The sequence below is a fragment of the Rhinolophus sinicus genome, chromosome 2, assembly GCF_057876585.1.
Source record: "Rhinolophus sinicus isolate RSI-liver-muscle chromosome 2, RSI-T2T, whole genome shotgun sequence".
Classification (NCBI taxonomy): Eukaryota; Metazoa; Chordata; class Mammalia; order Chiroptera; family Rhinolophidae; genus Rhinolophus; species Rhinolophus sinicus.
Window position 1 is genome coordinate 28444183 of NC_142502.1, and position 21755 is coordinate 28465937.

Here is a 21755-nt window from a genome sequence, read left to right on the forward strand (position 1 = left end):
AAAAATTATTATTTGGCTCCTGGGAATATTTCATAAATTCCTTCCTTGCCATCTTATATTTTATTATTACTTCAAGTAGTTGACCAAAAATATTAGATCAAAATTTTTTCTTTTTCTTTACACATGTATTCACATGCATCTATAAATCAGTCTAGATTATTATAAGGGAAAATGTGAATGTTGTGTGTTTTCTCTTTCCCCTTCTCAATCCATTCTATTACTAAATAATTCAGGGTGGTTTTCCTGAGGAGAGCTCAAAAGAAAGGAATCTTGTATCCTGGGAAAGGTAAGAAGTATAAAACATTATATAGATCAAAAGATACTTTTTCAAATACATTTTATACATTATGGTCCCTGGAACAGATTTAAAGCTTTTAGTATTTTGTATCATGACTATCCTAAGTTACTTATAAATAGAAAATAAATAATAAATTTGAAATTTTTTTTGAAATCAGTACTTACTGTAAAATATATAAATATATATAAATATTCCAATATAGGAATAATACTTTATAGATAATTATTTGTCCAAATAAATATTATTGACTTAATTATTATTTGATATAGATTATTCCTTTGTGTGAGGTTTAAATTGGCCAACAATAAAAACCTGGCTATCAGATATAGCTTTCATTAATTTCATAACAACTCTAAAAAATAGTATTAGTGAAATGAAAAATAAAAATTAATATTTCTGTTATATTCTTAGAATTTAAATGAGCAAGTCTCTGACTTCGAAGAAAAATTATTCTACTTAGTATTTCTTAAATAGGAAGGAAGCCCCATTGTTGTAATACGGTCTTTATTTTTCCCATCTATTTTTCTTTTTATTAGCCAAACTCAATCTCAAGTGCAGGTGCAGGATGATGAAATTACAGAGGATGACCTTCGCCTTATTCATGAGAGAGAGTCTTCCATTAGGCAACTTGAAGTAAGCTTTACATTGTAGAGTTGGACCCCTGTTCTGTTCTTAGTGATTTTGTGAGATGCTTAAATAATGCTGGGAAAGGGGTTGACAAAGAAAACTAAATAAATATATCAATTTGGTAGCATGTCTCATATAAATTGGAATAATTCCTTTAAAAATAAATATTCTCTTTGTTAAGTAATCTCAGATCACCTTAGCATAAAGAAAAGTAACAATCTAGAGATAAATGTCTGTTCAGTGAGTCTGGATGGCTTCCAGGACACTTCATACACATTACACCTGCATGAAGAAGAATTTTTACAAAGGCTTTAAAAGTATTTAATTTATCTTTATGTTATGACAACAAAATGATCTAAAGCCTTAGTTCTTATGGCACCTACCTACTCCCTAGAGGGTGGGCTACTAATAGCTAAAAATAGCTACAATTTATTGAGGGCTTCCATGTGCCAAGCACTATGTAATAAACTCTTTATCTTAATTGTCTCATTGAGTTTTCATAAAAACTCTGTGAAGTGATTATAACTATGTCATTATCATTGCCATTTTATAGTGTGGGAACTAAGACATAGGACAAGTATGCAAATTGCCCCAACCCTCCTGAATAAAATACTTTAATTTTACTGTTTATTCAGGTAAAATAATAGTTATCATATATTGAAGATAAATTTATAACTTCTTTATCCATCACTATTCCATTGCATATTCAAATTTATTAATGTGAGACTTTCAATCTACACCTAAAGTTTTATGCTTTTAGATTGTCAAATTGATGAGTACATTTTTACTAGAAATATAACAAGAATATTTTATACCCTTGTAAGGAAATGCTGCTTGTGAAAACAAAACTAATCAGATTGTATAACATAAGCTTAGTAACCATAGCCCTCCCCTAATATACATCTTTCATTTTCATCCTGCTTTGCTTGATATTTTTAGTGTTACAAACTTATTTTAGAGAACAGGTTACTGTTATTCAAGGTCTACTTGCTTGGAATTGCGTATCGTAAAACAGTTTTCTGATATTGTCACAATTTGTGTATTAATGCTCTATGTATGAGTGGTAGTTTGTTTTTTGTTGTTGTTTCCTCCCTTTTGTAGACTGGAGACTGAATTTCTGATTATAATAATATGTGTCTTTTTCTCTTAGGCTGATATTATGGATATTAATGAAATATTTAAAGATTTGGGAATGATGATTCATGAGCAAGGAGATATGATAGGTAAGCCCTACGGATTAGATTTCATGAGGTGTGAGCAAGCAACCTACATACAATCTACCTGTCGTAACTTCTCAGACAAGAGTTACTGCTCCCTCTTTGCCTTTTGGTCACTCTGGAATCAAAAGCAAAGTCTACAACAGACAAGGCATCACCCTTGGTATCATCTAAAACAGATCTTGTTTTTGGCTCCTCATAATTGAAATGACCAGCTTCATTTATCTCAGAAGCCTCAAATTGAATCAGGCCTCCTGCCACTGCGGTCATGGAAGGCACCATGTAACATCATTCTAGCTTATTTCCAGGGCCTCTGGTTTTCATCTTAGCCCAGCTTAATTCTCATCACAACAAGGACGTTTTGGGAAATGTGTATTATTTATAATTGTGCATGCTACCTGGCCTTTTAGATTAGAGGGAATAGGTAGCCATTTCCCTGATCATTCGTTTTAAGAGCTTTTTGGTAGATTAATTTAGTAGTATTACTTAGATACTAAGAATTCTTTTTAAAAAACAATGTCTTTAAGTCAGTGACTAAGACTCCTGTTAAGTTTTATTTTATTAAGTTTTAAATAATAGTATTCATTTCAGGCGTAAATGTGAACACTGATCAGGATGCTGATTGTTTTTATCATTTTGAAATACGAAGCTATCTGGGGGTATGTCTAAAAATGCATTTAACATGTTTTCTGAATTTGGTTCAGTTGAAATACGCAGACCTATACTTTAATATAGCTGTTATGTGTCCATTCTTAGACTCTTCTGTTGCCCCAGTAGATCACAGGGTAAAATGTCAAAGACTATTTATGCATCCAGCAAATATTTATTGAGTGCCTACTGTGTCTAGCCAGAAATGTAGGCAGTGGGATTCAGCTGAAATTGAACAACAGAGAATAGACCCTGCCTTTTTCGATCTTAAAAATCTAATTAAAGGAGAGAGACAATTAAAAAGAAAAAAAAAAAAAAAGAAAGAAAAGTAAGTCAATGGTGAAAAGTGCTATGGAGAAAGTAAGGCCAGGGTAGGGGGATGGGACTGCTGGCAGCGGAGGAAGTTGCTGCTTTACATAGCGTAGTCAGGTAAGGCCTTACTGACAGGCGACGTTTTGGTGAAGACTTCATGGAGGTAAGGGAGCTAGTAAGAGCAAGTGTGCCAGGCAGAGGGAGCAGCAAGTGCAAAGACCTTCAGGCAGTAGCACGCCTGACATCTTTGGTGAGTGACATGAGGAAGAGGAAGACGGAGATGATGTCAGGATGCCATTATGTAGGACCTTGAATCACTGCAAGGACTTTTATTAGTAGGAGATGGGAAGCCACAGAGGGATTTGTTACAGTCTGACTTCGGTTTTAATACTCACTTGGGCTGCTAGTTTGAGAACAGACTGTAAAGGGGCAATACCAAAGGCAGAGAGACAACTTAAAAAACTATATTACAGGAATCCCGGTGAAAACTGGTATTGCCTTGGATCAGACGGAAGCAGTGAAGTGGTGAGAAGTGATGGAATTCTGGGTAGTTGGAAAATGTAGAGGCAAAAAGATTTATTGACTAGCTGGATATGGACATAACGGAATTAATTCGAGGATTACTCTAAGGTTTTGTCCTGGCCCACAAAAGTAATGGTGTTGCCATTTTCTTAAATGAGGAAAGCAGTAACTGGAGCAGGTTTGGGTATATAAACCAATCAATTTTGGGTATTTTTAGTTTGAGGCACCATTTGACACCCAACTGAAGCTTTGGTAGGCATTGAAGGTGGAGTTCAGGGGAGCAGTCTAGGCTGGGGATATCAGTCTGGGAGTCATCTCACATAGATGGTATCTAAAGCCATGAGACTACATGCGATCACCAGGTCACCAGGGAGCGTGTAGATGGAGAAGAGCAGGGGCCTGAGATTTAACCTCGGGTCCCATAAATATTTAGAGTGTGATTCCCAAACTACATCCATTCGTTTATGTGTTATCTATGGCAGCTTTCGTACAATAGAGGCAGAGTTGAGTATGACAGAAATTTCATGAATTGCAGAGCTTAAAATATTTACTATTTATTTGCCCCTTCACAGAAAAAGTTGTTGACCCCTGATTTAGAACCCATACAGCTGAGGAGGAACCAACAAAATGACTAAGAAGGACTAACCAGTGATTTAGAGGAAAACCAAGTGACTGTATTGTTTCAGAGTGGGGTAGAAAAAGTGTTTTGAGAGTGATGGCCAATCAGCTGTTCCAAATGCTACTGTTAAGTAAACTGAGGACTTAGAATTGACTACTGAATTGAACAGTGTGTAGGACATAGGAGACTTCAGATGAGAACTGTGTTGGTGAAAGCATGATAAAGTGGGCTCCAGAGAGAATGGGAAGAGAGCATCTGGAGATAACAAGTATAAACAACTATTTTAAGGAGTCAGGCTGGAAAATGGAACAGAGCATAAAGTCATAGTTGTCAGTGGATGTAGAATAAACGAGAGGTGTTTGGCTTTTTGTTTTTAAGATGGCAGCTATAGGATTGAAGGGAATAATTCATAAGGGAAAGAAATATTGTTCATAAGTGACAGAGAGGAAACGTGCTGGGCTGAGGTCTTTGAGTCAGGTGACCAGGAATGGGGTTAAGTGCACAAACGGAGAGGTTGGCTGTTGCTGGGAACGTGGACAGGTCTTCCCTCGTCAAAGGAGGGAAGTCAGAGCCCAGGTATATTGTTGCATGTCCTTGGTGGGTAGGCTCCAGGGAAAATGTGGAAATGTCTTCTGATTGTTCTTTTATCTCAGTGATCTAGAATCAAGGTCACTGGCTGAGAATGACAGTGCATGAAGAGGCATGAGAAGTTTGAGGAGAAAGGAGAAAGTATGCCCAAAAGTGTAATAGTCTTTCAGGAGTTAGGGAAAATGAGGTAGGCTTGTTTGGCAGTCGCAAATTTAAAGGGAAATAAATCAGCATAGATTATTTGTTTTATTTATTTATTTTTTTTTGGTAAAGTTTATTAGAGTGACAATGGTTAGTAAAGTTACATAGGTTTCAGATATACAGTTCTGTAATACATCATCTGAATATTACATTGTATGTTCACCTCCCAGATTCAGTTCTCCTTTCATCCATATATTTGACCCCGTTTGCCCTCATCTGCCACTCTCTTCCCCCCTTACCCTCCTAAAGACTCCACTAAAAGGTATTAGAAGCAATAAACGAATACAGTAAAGTTGCTGGCTACAGTATCAATGTACAAAAATCCATTGCATTCCTATATACTAACAATGAAATCTCAGAAGAAGAAATTTAAAAAGACAACAACAGAAATTGCAACAAATTCCTTGGTAATTGCAACAAAAAGAATAAAATACCCAGGAATAAACTTAACCAAGGATGTGAAAGACCTATACATTGAAAAATAGAAGGCTGTTCCCTTTTGCATCTATGTTCAGCTGCATGAGACAGGTTGGGGTTTTGTGGTGAAGTATGACCAATGTATACAGATGAGGGGACAGAGGATGAATGCAACAAAGTCATGATAAATGACTGCCCATGGGGTCCAAGCTAGGTAAGGAGGGAAGTGAGGACAGGAAGTATGTGAGGGACAGTGGAAAAGTACTAGGATCTGTGAAGTGGGGTATTAGAAGGAGTGAACTGTAAAGATAGCAGGTGGTGGTCAGAGCGTGAGATTTGAAATGAAGATTATGAAGAAGCTGCAGTTATTTGTAATAACAAGGTTTGGGATGTGATCAGGGAAGTGAGTGTCTGAGACAAGGTAACAATAACAAGCAAAGTCTTTGAAAAATGTATGCTCAAGGAACTGAGTGGCCAGGGTATTAGAAGGTAGGCGATTGGATATTGAAATGGCCAATATGTATAATAGGAAAAGGATTGAAGAGAACATCAGTGAGTCAGGGGCCAAAAACATTCAATGAAAAAGAAGAAAAGGCCACGAGATCTGTAGATGTCTGTAACAAGAAGGGGTGGGTAAGTTTGATAGCATGAGCTTTAACACTGAGAGTTGAAGCTGTGTCTCAAGACTCATGCTGCACAGCCACCCCTGGTCCAGGCCATAGGAGGGTGAGATGGAGAACTGGCAGCACTTGAGAAGACTGCATGGGCAGAGGGAGGGCTAGGTTTCGGCTCTGAAGTAGTTTAAGGATGGACACGAAACACATGATGGTTTTCAGTTCTCTATATTTACCCTAAATACAAGTTCAGATATTAATATTAACCTTTGAATAGCGAACATGTTTAATCTTACCTTGAATACCATCGAGTGATTTATGCAGCTCTATTACTGTAACGCCAACACATGTTTAACAGTTGTGTGTGTGTGCATGTGTGTGTCTTTTGTTTTAAAGATAGCATAGAAGCCAACGTTGAAACTACAGAGGTGCATGTTCAACAAGCAAACCAGCAACTGTCAAGGGCAGCAGAATATCAGGTAATATTAAATGGAATCAATGTTTTGCACCTCTCGGCCTTTTTACTGTAGGTGTATGTAATCGGTGGGTGGAGATGTTCAGGTCCCGTGGAGGACAGGTCAGAAATCTGCCAGTCGGTTTAGAACTGGATTTGCGCGATTATTCTCAGGGTTGAACCAGAATTGTGGTCCACAGGGGTAGGAAGTTTAGTGTTTAATCCTGAGGGGAGCGATCGAGAACTCCAGGCCCTTCTGGCAGCCTCTGATGTCGCTGTGACATTCCGACCCAGAAACCTCTTTGATAGCCTTTTCCCTCCTTTTTCACTCTTTCCTTCTACCTTTTCTCTTCCCCCCACCCCCTCTCTTTACTTTTCCCTCCCTCCCCCCACCTGCCTTTTTTTTTTTTTTTGTCAATGACACTATAGATTTAAAGAGCTAAAGATGTTTGTCTTAGAGAAATCTCTTCAGTTCCTGTGGAAATTATATTAGCTTGGCATGGCCTTGACCATTGGGTACGTGTTCTGTCAGCATCAGCAGACCCTTTACCAGGAGTGAATTGATTTCCTAAGTGAATCAGGTTAATATAAGGGGTTCATATGTTCGTGTCAAATATAAAGTTTGTGTAAAGTACTGTGTAAATATTGGGACCATGAACTATTAATATATTGTTTAATATTTGGACCTGTGTTATTCAACAAGGATGAGACCAGGCTCCTAGGAAACCCCTAAATAGCACCCTAGCTTTTGCCTGCCATTTTAAAACTCCATTTTTTGTTGTTGTTCATAATTATCTTTTCAGACCTTGTTACCCTATTATAAAATATCTAAGATTTGTGCCATCTTAGATATTTTCGGTTGCTTTTCACTTCTCTCACTAACCTTAGAAGTTTGCTTTAGTTTCAATGCCTTTTTTTTTCACTGAACAAATCACTGCATATTTAGTGATATGTAGAGAACAGTGAAGCTATATAGAGACTGCTGAGTGACAACCCACTGTCTTTAATGGCAGAGTAACTCATGTTGACCGTCTTTGTGCATGTGATTTACATATGCAGCTCTGCAGAATTAATGTCACTGTGTCATACACTGCAGGTATTATGCATAAATAGTTGAACACACACACCTGGTAATCTGTAAGTGCCACAGTTATAACTGCTCAAACATAGTGTTTAACAGGATTCATCAGTGACTGCACTTACATACTGTTATTTTTACTTTTGGATTTTGGGGAGCTGTAGATAAATAAAAATTTTACTTTTCTTCTTCCTTGTGGAGGAGAAAGCCTGCAGCCACCCTGAGGAAAAGAAATACGTTTCCCAAGCTGTGCTTATCCTTAATTCCATAGGCCCTGAAGGGATGAGGAAAGAGCCATGTGCTACAAGTGCTGGGAAGAGAGCAGTTTTCCAAATTGTCCTACTTGGAAGCCTTGATAATAGTCATTCCTTTGCAAAATACGGTGCTTCTAAATAGGTTGGGTGGACTAGGAGCTTAAAGGAAGGTGGTAAGTGCTCTTGCCACTGCAGAGCCCAAGGACCTCACTACCCCTCATGGGGAGGGTGCCCTTGGTAACAGGTGTACTGGAGTGGGATACCTGTAACTGTTCGCAGAGGCCCATTACATGTAGTGTGTCAGTGGTAATCAGGTGGAGTCTGGGCAGATACGTAAGCATGAGGATACTGAAACTTGAGGGAAATTGTGTTTAACATATGAGGAGTATTCAGTTGAAAAATTAGGTGAATATGTGGAATACTGAAAGTATTCATGGTTTGCAGGGTAATTTCAGAGTCAGAAATACATCTTTTTGTATATTTTACAGTACTTCTGGTTGACACAAAGTAAATTTACAAATTTTTCTACTCTGTAAGAAAAAAGGTTCCTGCATGTTGCTGTGAGATACACAAGCCATTAAAGAAATATAGAAATCTGCAACTGGGCCAGGAATGAAGAATGGAACAAAACTCTTAACCTTTATATTTTAAATGCCATAATTTTTTTTGCCTCTCTGTTTTTTATTTGTATGTTGAGATTTTTGAATGCAGTTTCTGTCAGTACTAAACAATGAAAATGATTTTGGAAATGAATAAATTCACCTTAGGAAAAATTGCCAAACATTTACACTTGGTGATATTTTCGGAGAAAACATTTTGATGACAACAAACAACTTTTTTTAAAATTTAATTTTCAATTACAGTTGACATTCAATATCATATTAGTTTCAGGTGTACAACATAGTGATCAGACATTTATATACCTTATGAAGCAGTCACCCCAATAAGTCTAGTACCCATCTGACACCATACATAGTTATTACAATATTATTGACTATGTTCCTTATGCTTTATTTTATATCCCCGTGACTATTTTTATAACTGGCAATTTGAAGAACTTTTTGATAAAAGTTTAAACATGTATAAACTTTTAAGCTGCTCTTCATTTTCACACAGAGGTAAACTTCAGTCTCTTGCTTAGATCAGTAACTTTTATTTTCTATATCTTCTTTTTTAAGCCCACTACATCCCAGAAAAATTACCAACAAAAGTTGAATAATTACCCTTTGAATTGTACCATTAACTCAAGAAGAATATTGTTTGAAAGAATAGTGCCATATATATTGAAGAGATTTTTGAGAAGGAAAAAATTACAGCCAAAAATTTGAGGGCAATAAATGACTATTGATTTTACCTTAGAAATGAACAAAATGATTTTCAGTTGCTATGGAGATGCTGCACTACATCTGTAAACATGTTTTTTGTTTTTGCATCTGCAGCGCAAATCCAGAAAAACCCTGTGCATCATCATTTCTATCCTTGTCGTCGGAGTTACAATTATTGGTTTAATTATATGGGGAGTGAAAGGCTAAAATTACAAAGGAGCACACTGTTGCACTACATTATCTAAATTATGTAGGAAGGTTCCTGTGATCATTTTTCTTTATTATTATTATTATTTTAAAACTATTGCATAAAGGATGGTTCCCATACTTTGTTATTTTTATTGGGGGGAAGTTTTCCTTCGATTAAATCTGATGTTTTCTAATACTGAAAGCTTTTCTAAATATCACTGCTGTCATGAATTCCATGCTTTTTGGTGTAATAACTGTTAGGTTTTTGTCCACATTGTATATGTTTTTCATTTATAATTTATTTATGTTGTTGACTTAGTTTTTGGAATTAGTAAATTTAAAGGTGTGTTCTGTGGGCATCTGTCTCTGTCACATGTAACATGAACCCAGATTTGTGTAACTTCAATTACAATTCTAAAGTTTAATTTTGATTTGGGCCAGTGAAAGAAATATTCTCAATAACTTAAAAAAATTAACATATTTGCTTGTGTTGGCTTTGTTTTTCTGATTCAGAGCAGTGTATATTATCTATTTAACTTTTATTGTTGGTTTTCTCTTATGACCCTTGATTACTCTGAATGAAATCAGTGAATAACTTCCTACTGTATTTCATATACCTGATGTGTATATAGTAAGGATTTGCTGTAGATTGCCTAGTAAAATACTAAGAGTAGATTGTTTTTACATAGGCTCTGTTTAAGTCTGACAGTTACTAGGGAACGTGTATTCACTATAAATGTTTAATGTGATTTGGAGGAAAAGTATGACAAATCAGTACCTATTTTGTTCGAATTCTAAAGATCCTAACCTGTTATTTCACTGTGTATTTCCACAGCTATATAATGGAAAATTGATTACTTTTTCTTATATCCTATAGAATAATGGCTACATTTGTATCCCTGGATCAAAATTATTTGGGGGAAGTAACTTTTCCACAATTACTGTTTTTCAGCACCCAGCACTTAAAATTTAGTGTTTACCTTGCATATCATTTTGTACTATCCTTCGTTAGAAAAGGAATTGGATGTTTGCTGATTAACTCACTTGCCTTTTAAAATCGATGTTGTTTTAATGCACTAATCTGAATACTGTACAGAGGATTGTCTTAGTTTATAATTTGTATTTTATAGTGTTCTTATATAGCAAGCAGTTTGATAGTGAGGGCAGTGTTTTACATGGCAAACTATGAAACTTCAAATGGGAACAAATGAAATCGTAAGTAACTAAGTAAATTGTATATTTACAACCAAAATAAAGATGATTTTGAAAGTGTCTGTATAGTTTTGTTTTATGAGGACTCTGCTTCCATGGGACCGACACTTGACACTTAATTCACACTTTTGCCACCGTGCTACCTGAAATTCCAAGGGAGGAGATGTAAGCACAGGGCAGCGATGCTCCATCTTTCTGGAGTACTGGTTTACTCAAAGTTTTTATTTTAGCAATCTTAAGAGGTTTTGCCACTAATAGGTAAAAGCTGCTTTGTATGTCAGTAGAACTCACTTTTTTCCACAAAAGTGAGTATACAAAACTTTTTTATGAGTGATTAGAAACTGAGACTTTGCGTTTACCAGAATCCGGTTGCTTTAGTGAACAGGATGGGTGATGCAGGGAGGAGAATTCATACAATTACTATCTGTGCTGAACTCAGTGCAAGCCCACACTGCCTTCTCGGACATGTTTTTTATTTGTAAGTGCAGCGAAGCATGCTGTTTCATGTGATATACCACTGTCTCATGGCTATAAAACTCCACAAATCACTTCAATTTTCCCCCACAGTTGTACTTGATAAAATGTTTTTATCATATAGGTAAATGCATTTACTTGTATTTATGGTAAGTTCCCAATAACAACAAGCACACTTAATTCTGGGGGGCAGGATTTTATTTTTAGCACCATTATTTAAAGGGTAATCATTTATAAATTATTCTAAAACTGGGACACATCAGTGGCAAAAACAGGAACTTGTGTCGCTTGCATTCTTTTAAGAATCATTCATTTTGAGGGGGAAATTTACACAAATATTTAGAACACAAAGAGTAATCTTGATTAGAAAAAATAAAATGTAAAACAGTACAATAGCCAAATTTTAAAAATTCTTAAAGCTCTCCTTTAGGTTAGTTTTAGAATCACTTTGAAGGTGGAGAAGTGTACACTGTGGAAAATAAAATTAGAATTGTCAACATATCTGAATCTGTGAGGCAAACAGAGTCTCAAACTGAAGAAGACACATATTGTTTGTTTTATCAGATGGCACATATTGTTTATTTTGCTGTGCCCCACGTACATGCTTGAATGATGTTGATTGAGCTTCAATAGCTTCTTTGCTTAAATTGAAGGACAGTGTGGCATGAAGTATTTGACCATTGTATTGGTCATTAAATATGAAAAGGTTTTGGTTCTGCACAGTGATTGATGGTAAAAGAATAACCAGAGTCATTTCAACATAATGCAGCTTGCTTTTTTAGTAGACATGAGATCACCTCTAAAAGAAGACAGAGATATGGGCACTTCGGAGCTCAATCTAGGATGGCAGCCTGGACGCGGCACCTGGTGTTAGGCCCACGGACCTCGCCCGGTTTCCTGGTCGGCAGCATCTGCATGGGCTGTGAACAGCGCACCTTGCCTAGGTTGCCACTGGGTCCTTCAGGGTCTTTGCTGCTTTTGCTAAAAATGGTAAAATTTTGTACACAACAGAAGTTTTGAATACCAATTGTTTTAGACAAATTTATATTGGAAAAAAAAAGAAATGACTTGGAGGCATCTTCCTTCACAGAATTAGTTTAGTTTAGGAAAGAAAGTGCAGAATTGTTTTTGTAATTGGTGTAACTTTTGTTTCTTCACATAGAAAAAAGGATGTCATAATAAAAGATGAAGGCCGTATAAAGAAAGCCATTGTCCATCATAATAGCGAAGAGTGATTCACAAGGGCAACATTCAGCATTTATTTTTTTAAAAGATAAAAATTGACAATTTTTTTACATAGTAGTTTTCTGCAATAAAAAAAAAATCAGAATGGGATGAAGAGAGTTGTTTGGGTAAGTTATGAGTTAAATAACATTTTTAGTTCTTTTAAATATGATGAAAATTTCTCATTAGTGGTAAATAACATCAAGTGTTTTTTCTTAAAAAAAAAATAGTGAATTTTCATGACCAGTTGAAAAAACTGATCTGTAGATTCCAAACCTCTGTAGTCTACCATAAGATTTGAGGAGCTTGACCTCTGAGCAAGGAAATATACTTAGTAAAATTTACACGAACAGGAGCTGGAACTTGTACACGGTACCACTTCTTTGACAAAAATACATGACATCTCTATTTAACAACTGCCCAGTCATAGTTCATAAGTCAATGAAGATAAAACCATGTTCCTTACATATTTAAGACTTTGTGTCCTAAAATACTGTAACACAGGAAATACTAAAGAAATGCCTGGATGCAAACATGCAAAGCCATCTTAGACACAGTGAGGAAGCTAAGTTAACAAAGCATTTGGAAAACTTGTTTTCTCTTAACGGTAATTGAAACTATTTTAACATTTCAACCAGTGCTCAGTTGTCAAGTCCAGCACGATGTGGGTTGTGGGGAGTGACAAAGGCTGCGTAGGGTTAAGAAAAGACAGTAGCCAGTAATAGAGTGCAAGCACGGGCCAAGGGCAACAGTCTCAGGGACTGAGCCCCAAATCGGGCCAATGTGTAGTTTTTATTGGTAAACTTCTAAAGAGGTAATGATTGTTAATCTCAAGATCTGTGTGTTAGTAGCCTGCTGGCCATCTCCGAAAGTTCCCATTGTGTTTCAGCCTGCCTTCACGCACACGCACATCTCCAAGGAATCCATTGAAGGGGAGGGACCAATATAATTCCATCGGGTCTCAGTTTGCTGAGACTTCCCCTCAAAGGAGCTTTTCCGATATCTCTCCATTGGGCCTCAGTTTGCTGAGGCATTCCCTTGTGAAATCCTGGGAAGAGCGTGAGGGAACAAATGGTTTGGCAGCTGTAAGGCAACACTCAGGAAAACAACCCCTCAATGTCAGCAAAAAGGGTTACAATATGGGAACTGAGAAGCTTCCACCAGCATCAGAACGGGGGAGGCTGAGGGAAAGTTCATCTGCAGCAGCAACAAGGGTAGATCTCAGGAGCCGTCCCGGGAGCCGCTGCAAACTGAATCTCGAAACGTCCGGAATGCCTGCTGCCTCAGCTTGCAGCACGGGTGCCAGTTGGTCTCAAAGACCTACTTGGCTGTTGATAGCAAGCAGAGCAGGTGACCTGCCAGAGATCTTGAAGCTTCTGCAAAGCCTGTGTCTGCTGCCTGCCCACACTTCTGCCTGCCAGCAGCCCCTGAGGAAGGGTGACCTCTCCTTTTCTCTGCCTTCCTAATCTCATGGAAACACCTCTGCTTCGTTGGTGGACTCCGACTTAGAACCAGAAAGCGAAGGACAGTCTGGGAAATGTAGTTTCTGACTCTGCAATGCAGAGGACACTACAGAAGGAGGGAGCAGTGTTGATGAGCTGATGACAGACTGCCCAGCACAGGAGTGGAAACACTGAAATGGCGCAAGAGCACAAACTCCATGAAGCAAACAGCTTCCCAGTATTCTCTTCCGTTCGAAGTTCTTTGATGAAAAAATTTAGAAGCACTGCTCCTAAATGGTAAAGAAGTCAATTTTTCCAACCAGAACAAAGTCCTATATAAGCATACATCCTGGGTCCCCAGCACCTAGCAGTAGACTCCCTTCATAGTTGCTCAATAAATACTTGTTGACGTAATTTGGCATTTATTTTGTGCCAGGCTGTTACAGTCTTGGGCACAGAGGGTAAAAAGTGAACCAGAAGAATATGGCCCTGCCCCCAGGAGCCTACATTTGGCATTTAGCACACAATAAACACTGATGTGTCAGAAAGAAAATGGTAGGTGGGAGAGGAAGGAGACAAGAAAGGAAAATCTGAGGATGGATTCTTCACTTTTCAGACCACCTAGCACCTTAGATCTGGGGACCATTCACTCTAAGGACTGGCTTCCTCTTTATCCTATTAGCCCCCTTACCAGGTAACTGAATTTCATTTTCTTTGCTCCCTTAGTAAGACTACAAGGAAATTGATAGTTTTCTAAAGAGTCGCTATTAATTTGAAAGGATATCTGTATGTAATGTCTCCAAAAAAGGACCTTCCTTCTTTAGGTGGCAGCATCTGTATTCAGACAGAGTGGGGGCGTCCTGAAGTCAGATCTGACATTTATTGGATTCTTGGAAAATCATTGCTTCCGACAGAGGGCAGAGAGCACTGGAAAGAAGGGAAAGAGCTAAGGGAAATTTGGAAATTTGTATTTCTTTAGATTGCATTCAAAAGCCAATGTATTACATATGCTCCAGGTAAAATGGTCATTAAAATGTGTTTAACCCTAACCAATGCTTTGGCAAGTCTTTTTTTTTTTTTTTTTTTTTTTTTTTGGTATCTAAAGGGAATAAACAGCACCCTCTTAATGGCTCATGTTAATCCCTTATAATTGAAATACTGTGTCAGTATGACAATTTTAATCTTTTATTTTGGCAATCATTTGTTTAACATGAGAATTGTGTAATATCTTATTTTCCTCCAAATAATCCTAATTTTAAATGCAGAAATAGAACTAAATAACTGACACACTAAATAGATTTTTATAGACACTGTTGATTCTGGCAGATGTTTAAGAGGTTGGTCACTTAATTACTCAGAGTGGGATTCCTGCAGGTTTTGTGTAGTGATGGAATTTCTGCTTAAAATGTAAGTGGCGGAAGGCAAAACCAGATTTCCTGTGCAGTTGTTAGCATGCATAACACCCCTGCTTGTTTTAGAGGGAATCTGCTAGAACTGAATTGAGTCTTTAAATAAACTTGAAAGGGCCTTAATTCCCACTCTGGCAAACCCTAAGTACAATTTTTTAAGTGTGTACTGTAAGTACTGTTTGACAGTAGTTGCTTACTCCAAAACCTATTAGCATTGGTGGAAAACTTAGAAATGCTGTTATTTAGTCTCGACAAAGATTTTACTGATACTAGTTTCAGTTTCTCATTTCTTCTCAAAGTTTTATATCAGTTATTTAATAATAGATCTGAAATTCTGAAGTGCGATCAGGATAAACAAAGCCTAGTTTACATTTCTAGAAACTAGAGATTGAACCCAAGAGTAAGATACAAACTTTTAGTAACTTGCCTAACTTAAGACCTAGCATGAAAAGCTTTCCGTCCAGAGCTGATCCTTCTGTCAGTAATAGTTCTAGAAACAAAAAGCCAAATTATATTTTAGTGGGGAATATTTTAATTTTTTCTGAACCTAGGTGCTATGGTCAAAAAGCATTTTCAATGTACCTGACCATATCCAACGTCTTTTGAGTGCCTGCCAAATTTAATATTTTTAACCTCCCCAAAGGATACCATAATTTTAATTAACATTTAATATTTTTGTGGTGGGCTGTATACCAAAATTTAGTAAGACAACCATCACGTATCATTTAAATTAGTTATGTCTCAGATGCAACAGGGTATTTGTTCTAAACCTACTCTGTTATCTCTATCTTTTCCTGATCTACACTCAAATATTTTTCTTTGTAATTTAGAAGGTTTCTATGTTGTATTAAACTTTTATTGAGCCTAGAATGAAGGCAACTGACCAGTATGTTGGAATGGCCCAGACATTTAAAATACAGAGCCAATTCACTAGTAAGTGTAAAATATGTGTAATGCTAATATTTTATATTAAACTTTTATTTGGAGATAACTGTAGATTTACATTGTGTTGTAAGAAACAGTCGAGATCCTGTTCATGTACTTTTTACCCAGTTTCTCCCCAGTGGTAACATGTTGCAAAATTACAAGATAATGTCACAACCAGAGTATTGACATGGATACGGTCAAGATGCAGAATATTTCCACACAGAACATTCCAGCACGAAGACCCCTCCTGTTGCTCTGTTAAAGCTATACCTGCTTTGCTCCCACCCCTACCCTCTACTTCATCTTTGACAATCATAATCTGTTCTCCATTTTTATAATTTCATGGTTTCATTTATATACAACTGGAATCGTATCGTATGTAATCTTTGGGATTAGCTTCTTTTATTCAGCATCATTCTCTGGAGATTCATCCATGTTGTTTTTGGTATCAAGAATAACAATAGGTCCTTCCTTTTTTAGTGCTGCGTAATATTCCGTGGTATGGATGTATCACAGTTTATTTAACCATTCACCTGCTGCTTGACATCTGGTAACTTTGAGCTGTTATGAATTAAATCGCCATAAACATTCGTGTACAGGTTTTTGTGTTACCATAGTTTTCATTTCTCGCATAAATGCCTAGCAGTGCAACTGTTGCGTCCTATGGTCACTGGGTGTTTAGTTTTTTTTTAAGAAATTGCCGAACTGTTTTGCAGAGTGGCTGTACCATTTTACAGTCCCACCAGCAATGTTTGCATAATCCGGTTTCTTTTTTCTTGTCAGCATTTGGTGGTGTCACTATTTTTATTTTATTTTTTTCTGCTAGGGGTGTAGTGATACCTTATTGTGGTTTTAATTTATACTTTACTAATGGCTAATGATGTTGAACATCTTTTCATCTACATATTTGGCACCTGTATTTATTTTTTAGTGACGTGTTTCTTCATGTTGTTCCCTCTTTTTTGAATTGGGTTATTTTTTTACTGTTGTGTTTTGAGTGTTTTTTAAAATACATAGTCTAGATATTAATCCTTTGTACTATATGTAAATTGAGCTGCAAGTATTTTCTCCCAGTCTGTAGCTTGTCTTTTCTTTCTCTTTTGGGTCTTTCACAAAACAAAAGTTTTTAATTTTGATGAAGTCCAATTCATCGTTTTTTTTCCTCTTTATGGATCATGCTTTTGGTATCAAGAACACTTTCCTTAGCCCTAGATCTCACAGATTTTTCTCTTTTATTTTCTTTTTTTTTTTTTAAAGTTGTCTAGTTTTACAATACTTTTAAGTCCATAATTCTCTTGAGTTAATTTTGTGTGAAATGTGAGTCTTAGATCTACGTTGGTTCATTTTTTTGTGTGTGCCTATGTATATCCAATTGTTCCAATACCATGTTTGTTTAAAGGTTATCATTCCTACATTGAATTGTTTTTGCTCCTCTGTCAAAAACCAGTTGGACAAAAAAAATGAGTTCCTGAAAAAAAATTTAGTTGAACGTATTTGTGTAAGTCTGCATCTGGGTTGTTGATTGTATTCCGTCGATCTATGCATCTATTCCTCATCAATACCAGATAGTATTGACTATTCTATTTTATAAGGCTTGAAATAAAAAAGACTGCTTGCTTCTACTTTATTCTTTTTCAAAATTGTTTTAGGTACTTTAGTCCATTATCTTTCCATATAGATTTTAGAATAATACTATCTATATCTACACAAATATCTTCCTGGGATTTTGATAAGAATTATATTAAACCTGTAGAGACATATCTCGGACATATTGTGGATTTGGTTTTAGGCCACTGCAATAAAGTGTATATCACAATAAAGCAAGTCAGGCAAATGTTTTTTGGTTTCCCCAATGCATATGTAAGTTGTATTTACACTGCTGTAGTCTATTAAATGTGCAGTAACATTATGTCTAAAAAAAGTACATTAAAAATATTGCTAAAAAATGCTAACCATCATCTGAGTCTTTAGCAAGTCATAATCATTTTGCTGGTGGAGGCTGTTTCCAGCACAAAGATGTTTATGGCTGCTGTCTGTCCAGGGTGATGGTTGCTGAAGATTGGTGTGGCTATAGCAATTTCTTAAAATAATACAACAATCAAGTTTGTCACATCGATCAACTCTTCCTTTCGTGAATGAACGATTTCTCTGTAGCATGCAATGCTGTTTGATGGCATTTTATCCACATTATAACTTTCAAAATTGGAGTCAGTCCTCTCAAACCCTGACACTGCTTTATCAACTATGTTTATGTAATATTCTAAATCTTTTGTTTTCATTTCAACAGTCTTCTCAGCATCTTTACCAGGAGTAGTTTCTACTCATGAAACCACTTTCTTTGCTCATCCATAAGAAACAACTCCTCATCTGTTCAAGTTTTACGAGATTGTAACAATTCAGTCACCTCATACTCCACTTCTCATTCTAGTTTTCTTGCTGTTTCCACCTCACCTGCAGTTACTCCCCCCACTGAAGTCTTGAACCCCTCAAGGTCATCCTGAGGGGTGGAATCAACTTCTTCCAAATTCCTGTAAATGCTGACATTTTGACTTCTTCCTATGAATCACAAATGTTCTTAATGGTATTTAGAATGGTAAATCCTTTCCAGAAAGGTTTTGATTTACTTTGCCAGATCCACCAGCAGAATCACTGTGGGAATTATAGCTTTATAAACTGTATTTCTTCGATAATAAGACTTGCAAGTTAAAATTACTCCTTGCTCCATGGGCTGCGGAATGGACATTGTGTTAGCAGGCAGGAAAACAACATTAATCCTGTACACCTCCATCAGAGCTCTTGGGTGACCAGGTGCTGTGTCAATGAGCAATAATATTTTAAAAGGAGTCTTTTTTTCTGAGCAGTGGGTCTCCACAGTGGGCTTAAAATATTCAGTAAACCATGTTGTAAACAGATATGCTGCCATCTAGGCTTTGTTTTTCCATTTATAGAGCACAGGCAGAGTACATTTAGCATAGTTCTTGAGGGCCCCAAGATTTTTGGAATGGTAAATGAGCCCTGGCTTCAACTTAACGTCACTTATTAGCATTAGCCCCTAATAAGACAGCCTGTCCTTTGAAGCTTTGAAGCCAGGCATTGACTTCCCTCTAGCTATGAAATTCCTAGATGGCATCTTCTTCCAATATAAGGCTGGTCTGTCTACACTAAACAGATTGAAACTCTGTTGTTTAGTGTAGCCACCACCTTCATCATCTTAACTAGATCTTCTGGATACCTTGCTATAGCTTCTACGTCAGCACTTGCTGTTTCTTCTTACACTTTCATGTTATGAAGATGGCTTCTTTCCTTAAACCTCACGAGCCAACCTCTGCTAGCTTCAAACTTTTCTTCCTCAGCCTCCTCACCCAGCTCAGCCTTCACAGAGTTGAAGAGAGTTAGGGCCTTGCTCTGGATTAGGCTTCGGCTTAAGGGAATGTTGTGGCTGGTTTGATCCTCTATCCAGACCACTAAAACTTTTTCCATTTCAGCAATAAGCTGCTCCACTTTCTTATTCCTGTGTTCACTGGAGTAGCACTTTTAATTTCCTTCAAAAACTTTCCCTTTGTATTCATAACTTGGCTAACTGGCACAAAAGGCCTAACATTCTGCCTATCTTGGCTTTTGACATGCCTTCCTCTGTAAGCTTAACTATTTCTAGCTTTTGCTTTAAAGTGAGAAATGTGAGATTCCTCCTTTCACTTGAACACTTAGCAGCCCTTGTACGGTTCTTAACTGAATTAATTTCAATATTGTTGTGTCTCAAGGAATAGGGAGGCTTGAGGAGATGTAGAGAAATGGGGTGGGGGAGGGACAGTTGGTGGAGCAGTCAAAACACACACATTTATCAGTTAAGTTCACCGGTCTTATATAGGCATGATTCATGGTGCTCAAAGGCAATTATAATAGTAACATCAAAGATCACTGATCACAGATCACCATAACAAATATAACAGCAATAAAAAGGTCTGAAATACTGTGAGAATTACCAAAATGTGATAGAGACACAAATGAGTAAAGGATGTTGGAAAAATAGTGCTGATAGACTTACTTGATGCAGCATTGCTTCAAACCTTCACTTTGTAACAGTTTCCTCAAAGTGCAATAAAGCGAAACACAATAAAATGAGGCATGCCTATATATCAATTTAGGGAGATTTGACATTTTTCTATGTTGAGCTTTCCAAACCATGATCACAGGGTGTCTCTTCATTTGTTTAACTCTTCTTTGATTTCTTTAACTGGTATTGTGTAGTTTTCAACATATTAAGTTCCATACATGATTTTAATAAATTTACATCTAAGCATTTAATTTTTTGAAAGATTGCAATCGATGTTATATTTTTAATTCCCATATTTATATGTTCATCGCAAGTATATATGTAATTGATTTTTGTATGTTTATGTTGCATGTTGAGACCTTGTTGAACTCAGTTTCAGGAGGTTTTTGTAGATTCCTTGGGAGTATTTGACATAGACAATCATGTCATCTAATTTTATTTTTCCTGTTCTGTATGCCTTTATTCCCATCCCCACCCCTTTTTTTGGCCTTAATGCAGAAACTAGAACTTTAAGCACTATATTGAAAAGAAGAGCAGTGAGAGAAGATAGCCTTGCCTTATTCTGATCCTAGGAGGAAAACATTCAGTGTTTCATGATTAAGTGTAATATTCGCTATAGGTTTCTTATAGATTCTCTTTGTCAAGTTGAGGAAGTTCCCCTTTATTCCTATTTTTTCTGACAGTTTTTATCATGAATTGGTGTTAAATTTTGTCAACTGTTTTCTTCTGTATCAATTGATATGATAATGATTTTTCTTCTTTAGCCTGTTAGTATGGTAGATGCATTGATCGATTTTTGAATATTGAACTAGCCTTACATTCCTTGAATAAAACCCACCTGGTCATATTGCATAATTCTCTTTATATGTTGTGCATTCTATTGACTAATGTTTTGTTAAAGATTTTGCATCTGTATTTGTGAGGGATACTGATCTATAGCTTTCCCTTTTTTGTAGTGTTTTGTGTAGTTTTAGTATAAGAATAATAGTAACTTCAAAATGAATTGGAAAGTGTTCATTTCTCTCCTATTTTTAAGACATTGTTTAGAATTGATGTTAATTCTTTTTAAAACACTTGATTGAATTCTCCCATGGAATCATCTATGCGTTGGGACTTTTGGGTGGGAGTTTTTAATTATAAATTTACTTGTTTTCCATAATAGTTATGGGACTGCTTAAATTACCTATTTCATATTAAATGAGTTATAGTAGTTTGTATTTTTCAAAGGATTGGTCCATTTCATCTCAGTTGCCAAGTTCATAGGTGTAGAGTTGTTTGTAGTGCACCTTTGTTATATCTTTGATGTCTGTAGTGTTTGTAGTGATATCCCTTGTTTCATTCTGGATATTGTTAATTTGTGTCATTTCTCTTTTACTTTTTGTAAATCCTGCTAGAAGTTTGTCAATTTTATTGATCTTTTCAAATAACCAGTTTTTTTGTTGTTTCATTGATATTCTATATTAATGTTTTCAATTTCATTGATTTCTGTTCATATCTTTATTATTTTTTGCTTTCTAGGAGATTACTTAAACATGTTTTCGAATTACATTTTAATTATTAATGATGTTTTTAGTGCAACTCTTTGTAAACCTTTTTTAGTGTTTATTCTAGGTATTATATTATACATATGTAACTTATGACATGTATGGT

General features: G+C 36.3%; 1 protein-coding gene across 2 annotated transcripts in view; it reads left to right on the top strand.

Annotated features, from left to right (window-relative positions):
- STX7 (syntaxin 7) overlaps window positions 1-10635 on the top strand; it is a 39420-nt gene extending 28785 nt beyond the window's left edge. The window contains exons 6-10 of one of the 2 annotated variants that reach the window (XM_019729370.3): window positions 234-286; window positions 835-931; window positions 2076-2148; window positions 6460-6542; window positions 8387-10635. In XM_019729370.3, coding sequence (XP_019584929.3) covers window positions 234-286; window positions 835-931; window positions 2076-2148; window positions 6460-6542; window positions 8387-8413 — 333 coding nt within the window. In that variant the 3' untranslated portion in view covers window positions 8414-10635. The remainder of the gene's footprint in view (window positions 1-233; window positions 287-834; window positions 932-2075; window positions 2149-6459; window positions 6543-8386) is intronic. The other variant, XM_019729369.3, reaches the window with a different exon arrangement.
- Window positions 10636-21755: the final 11120 nt, after the last annotated feature.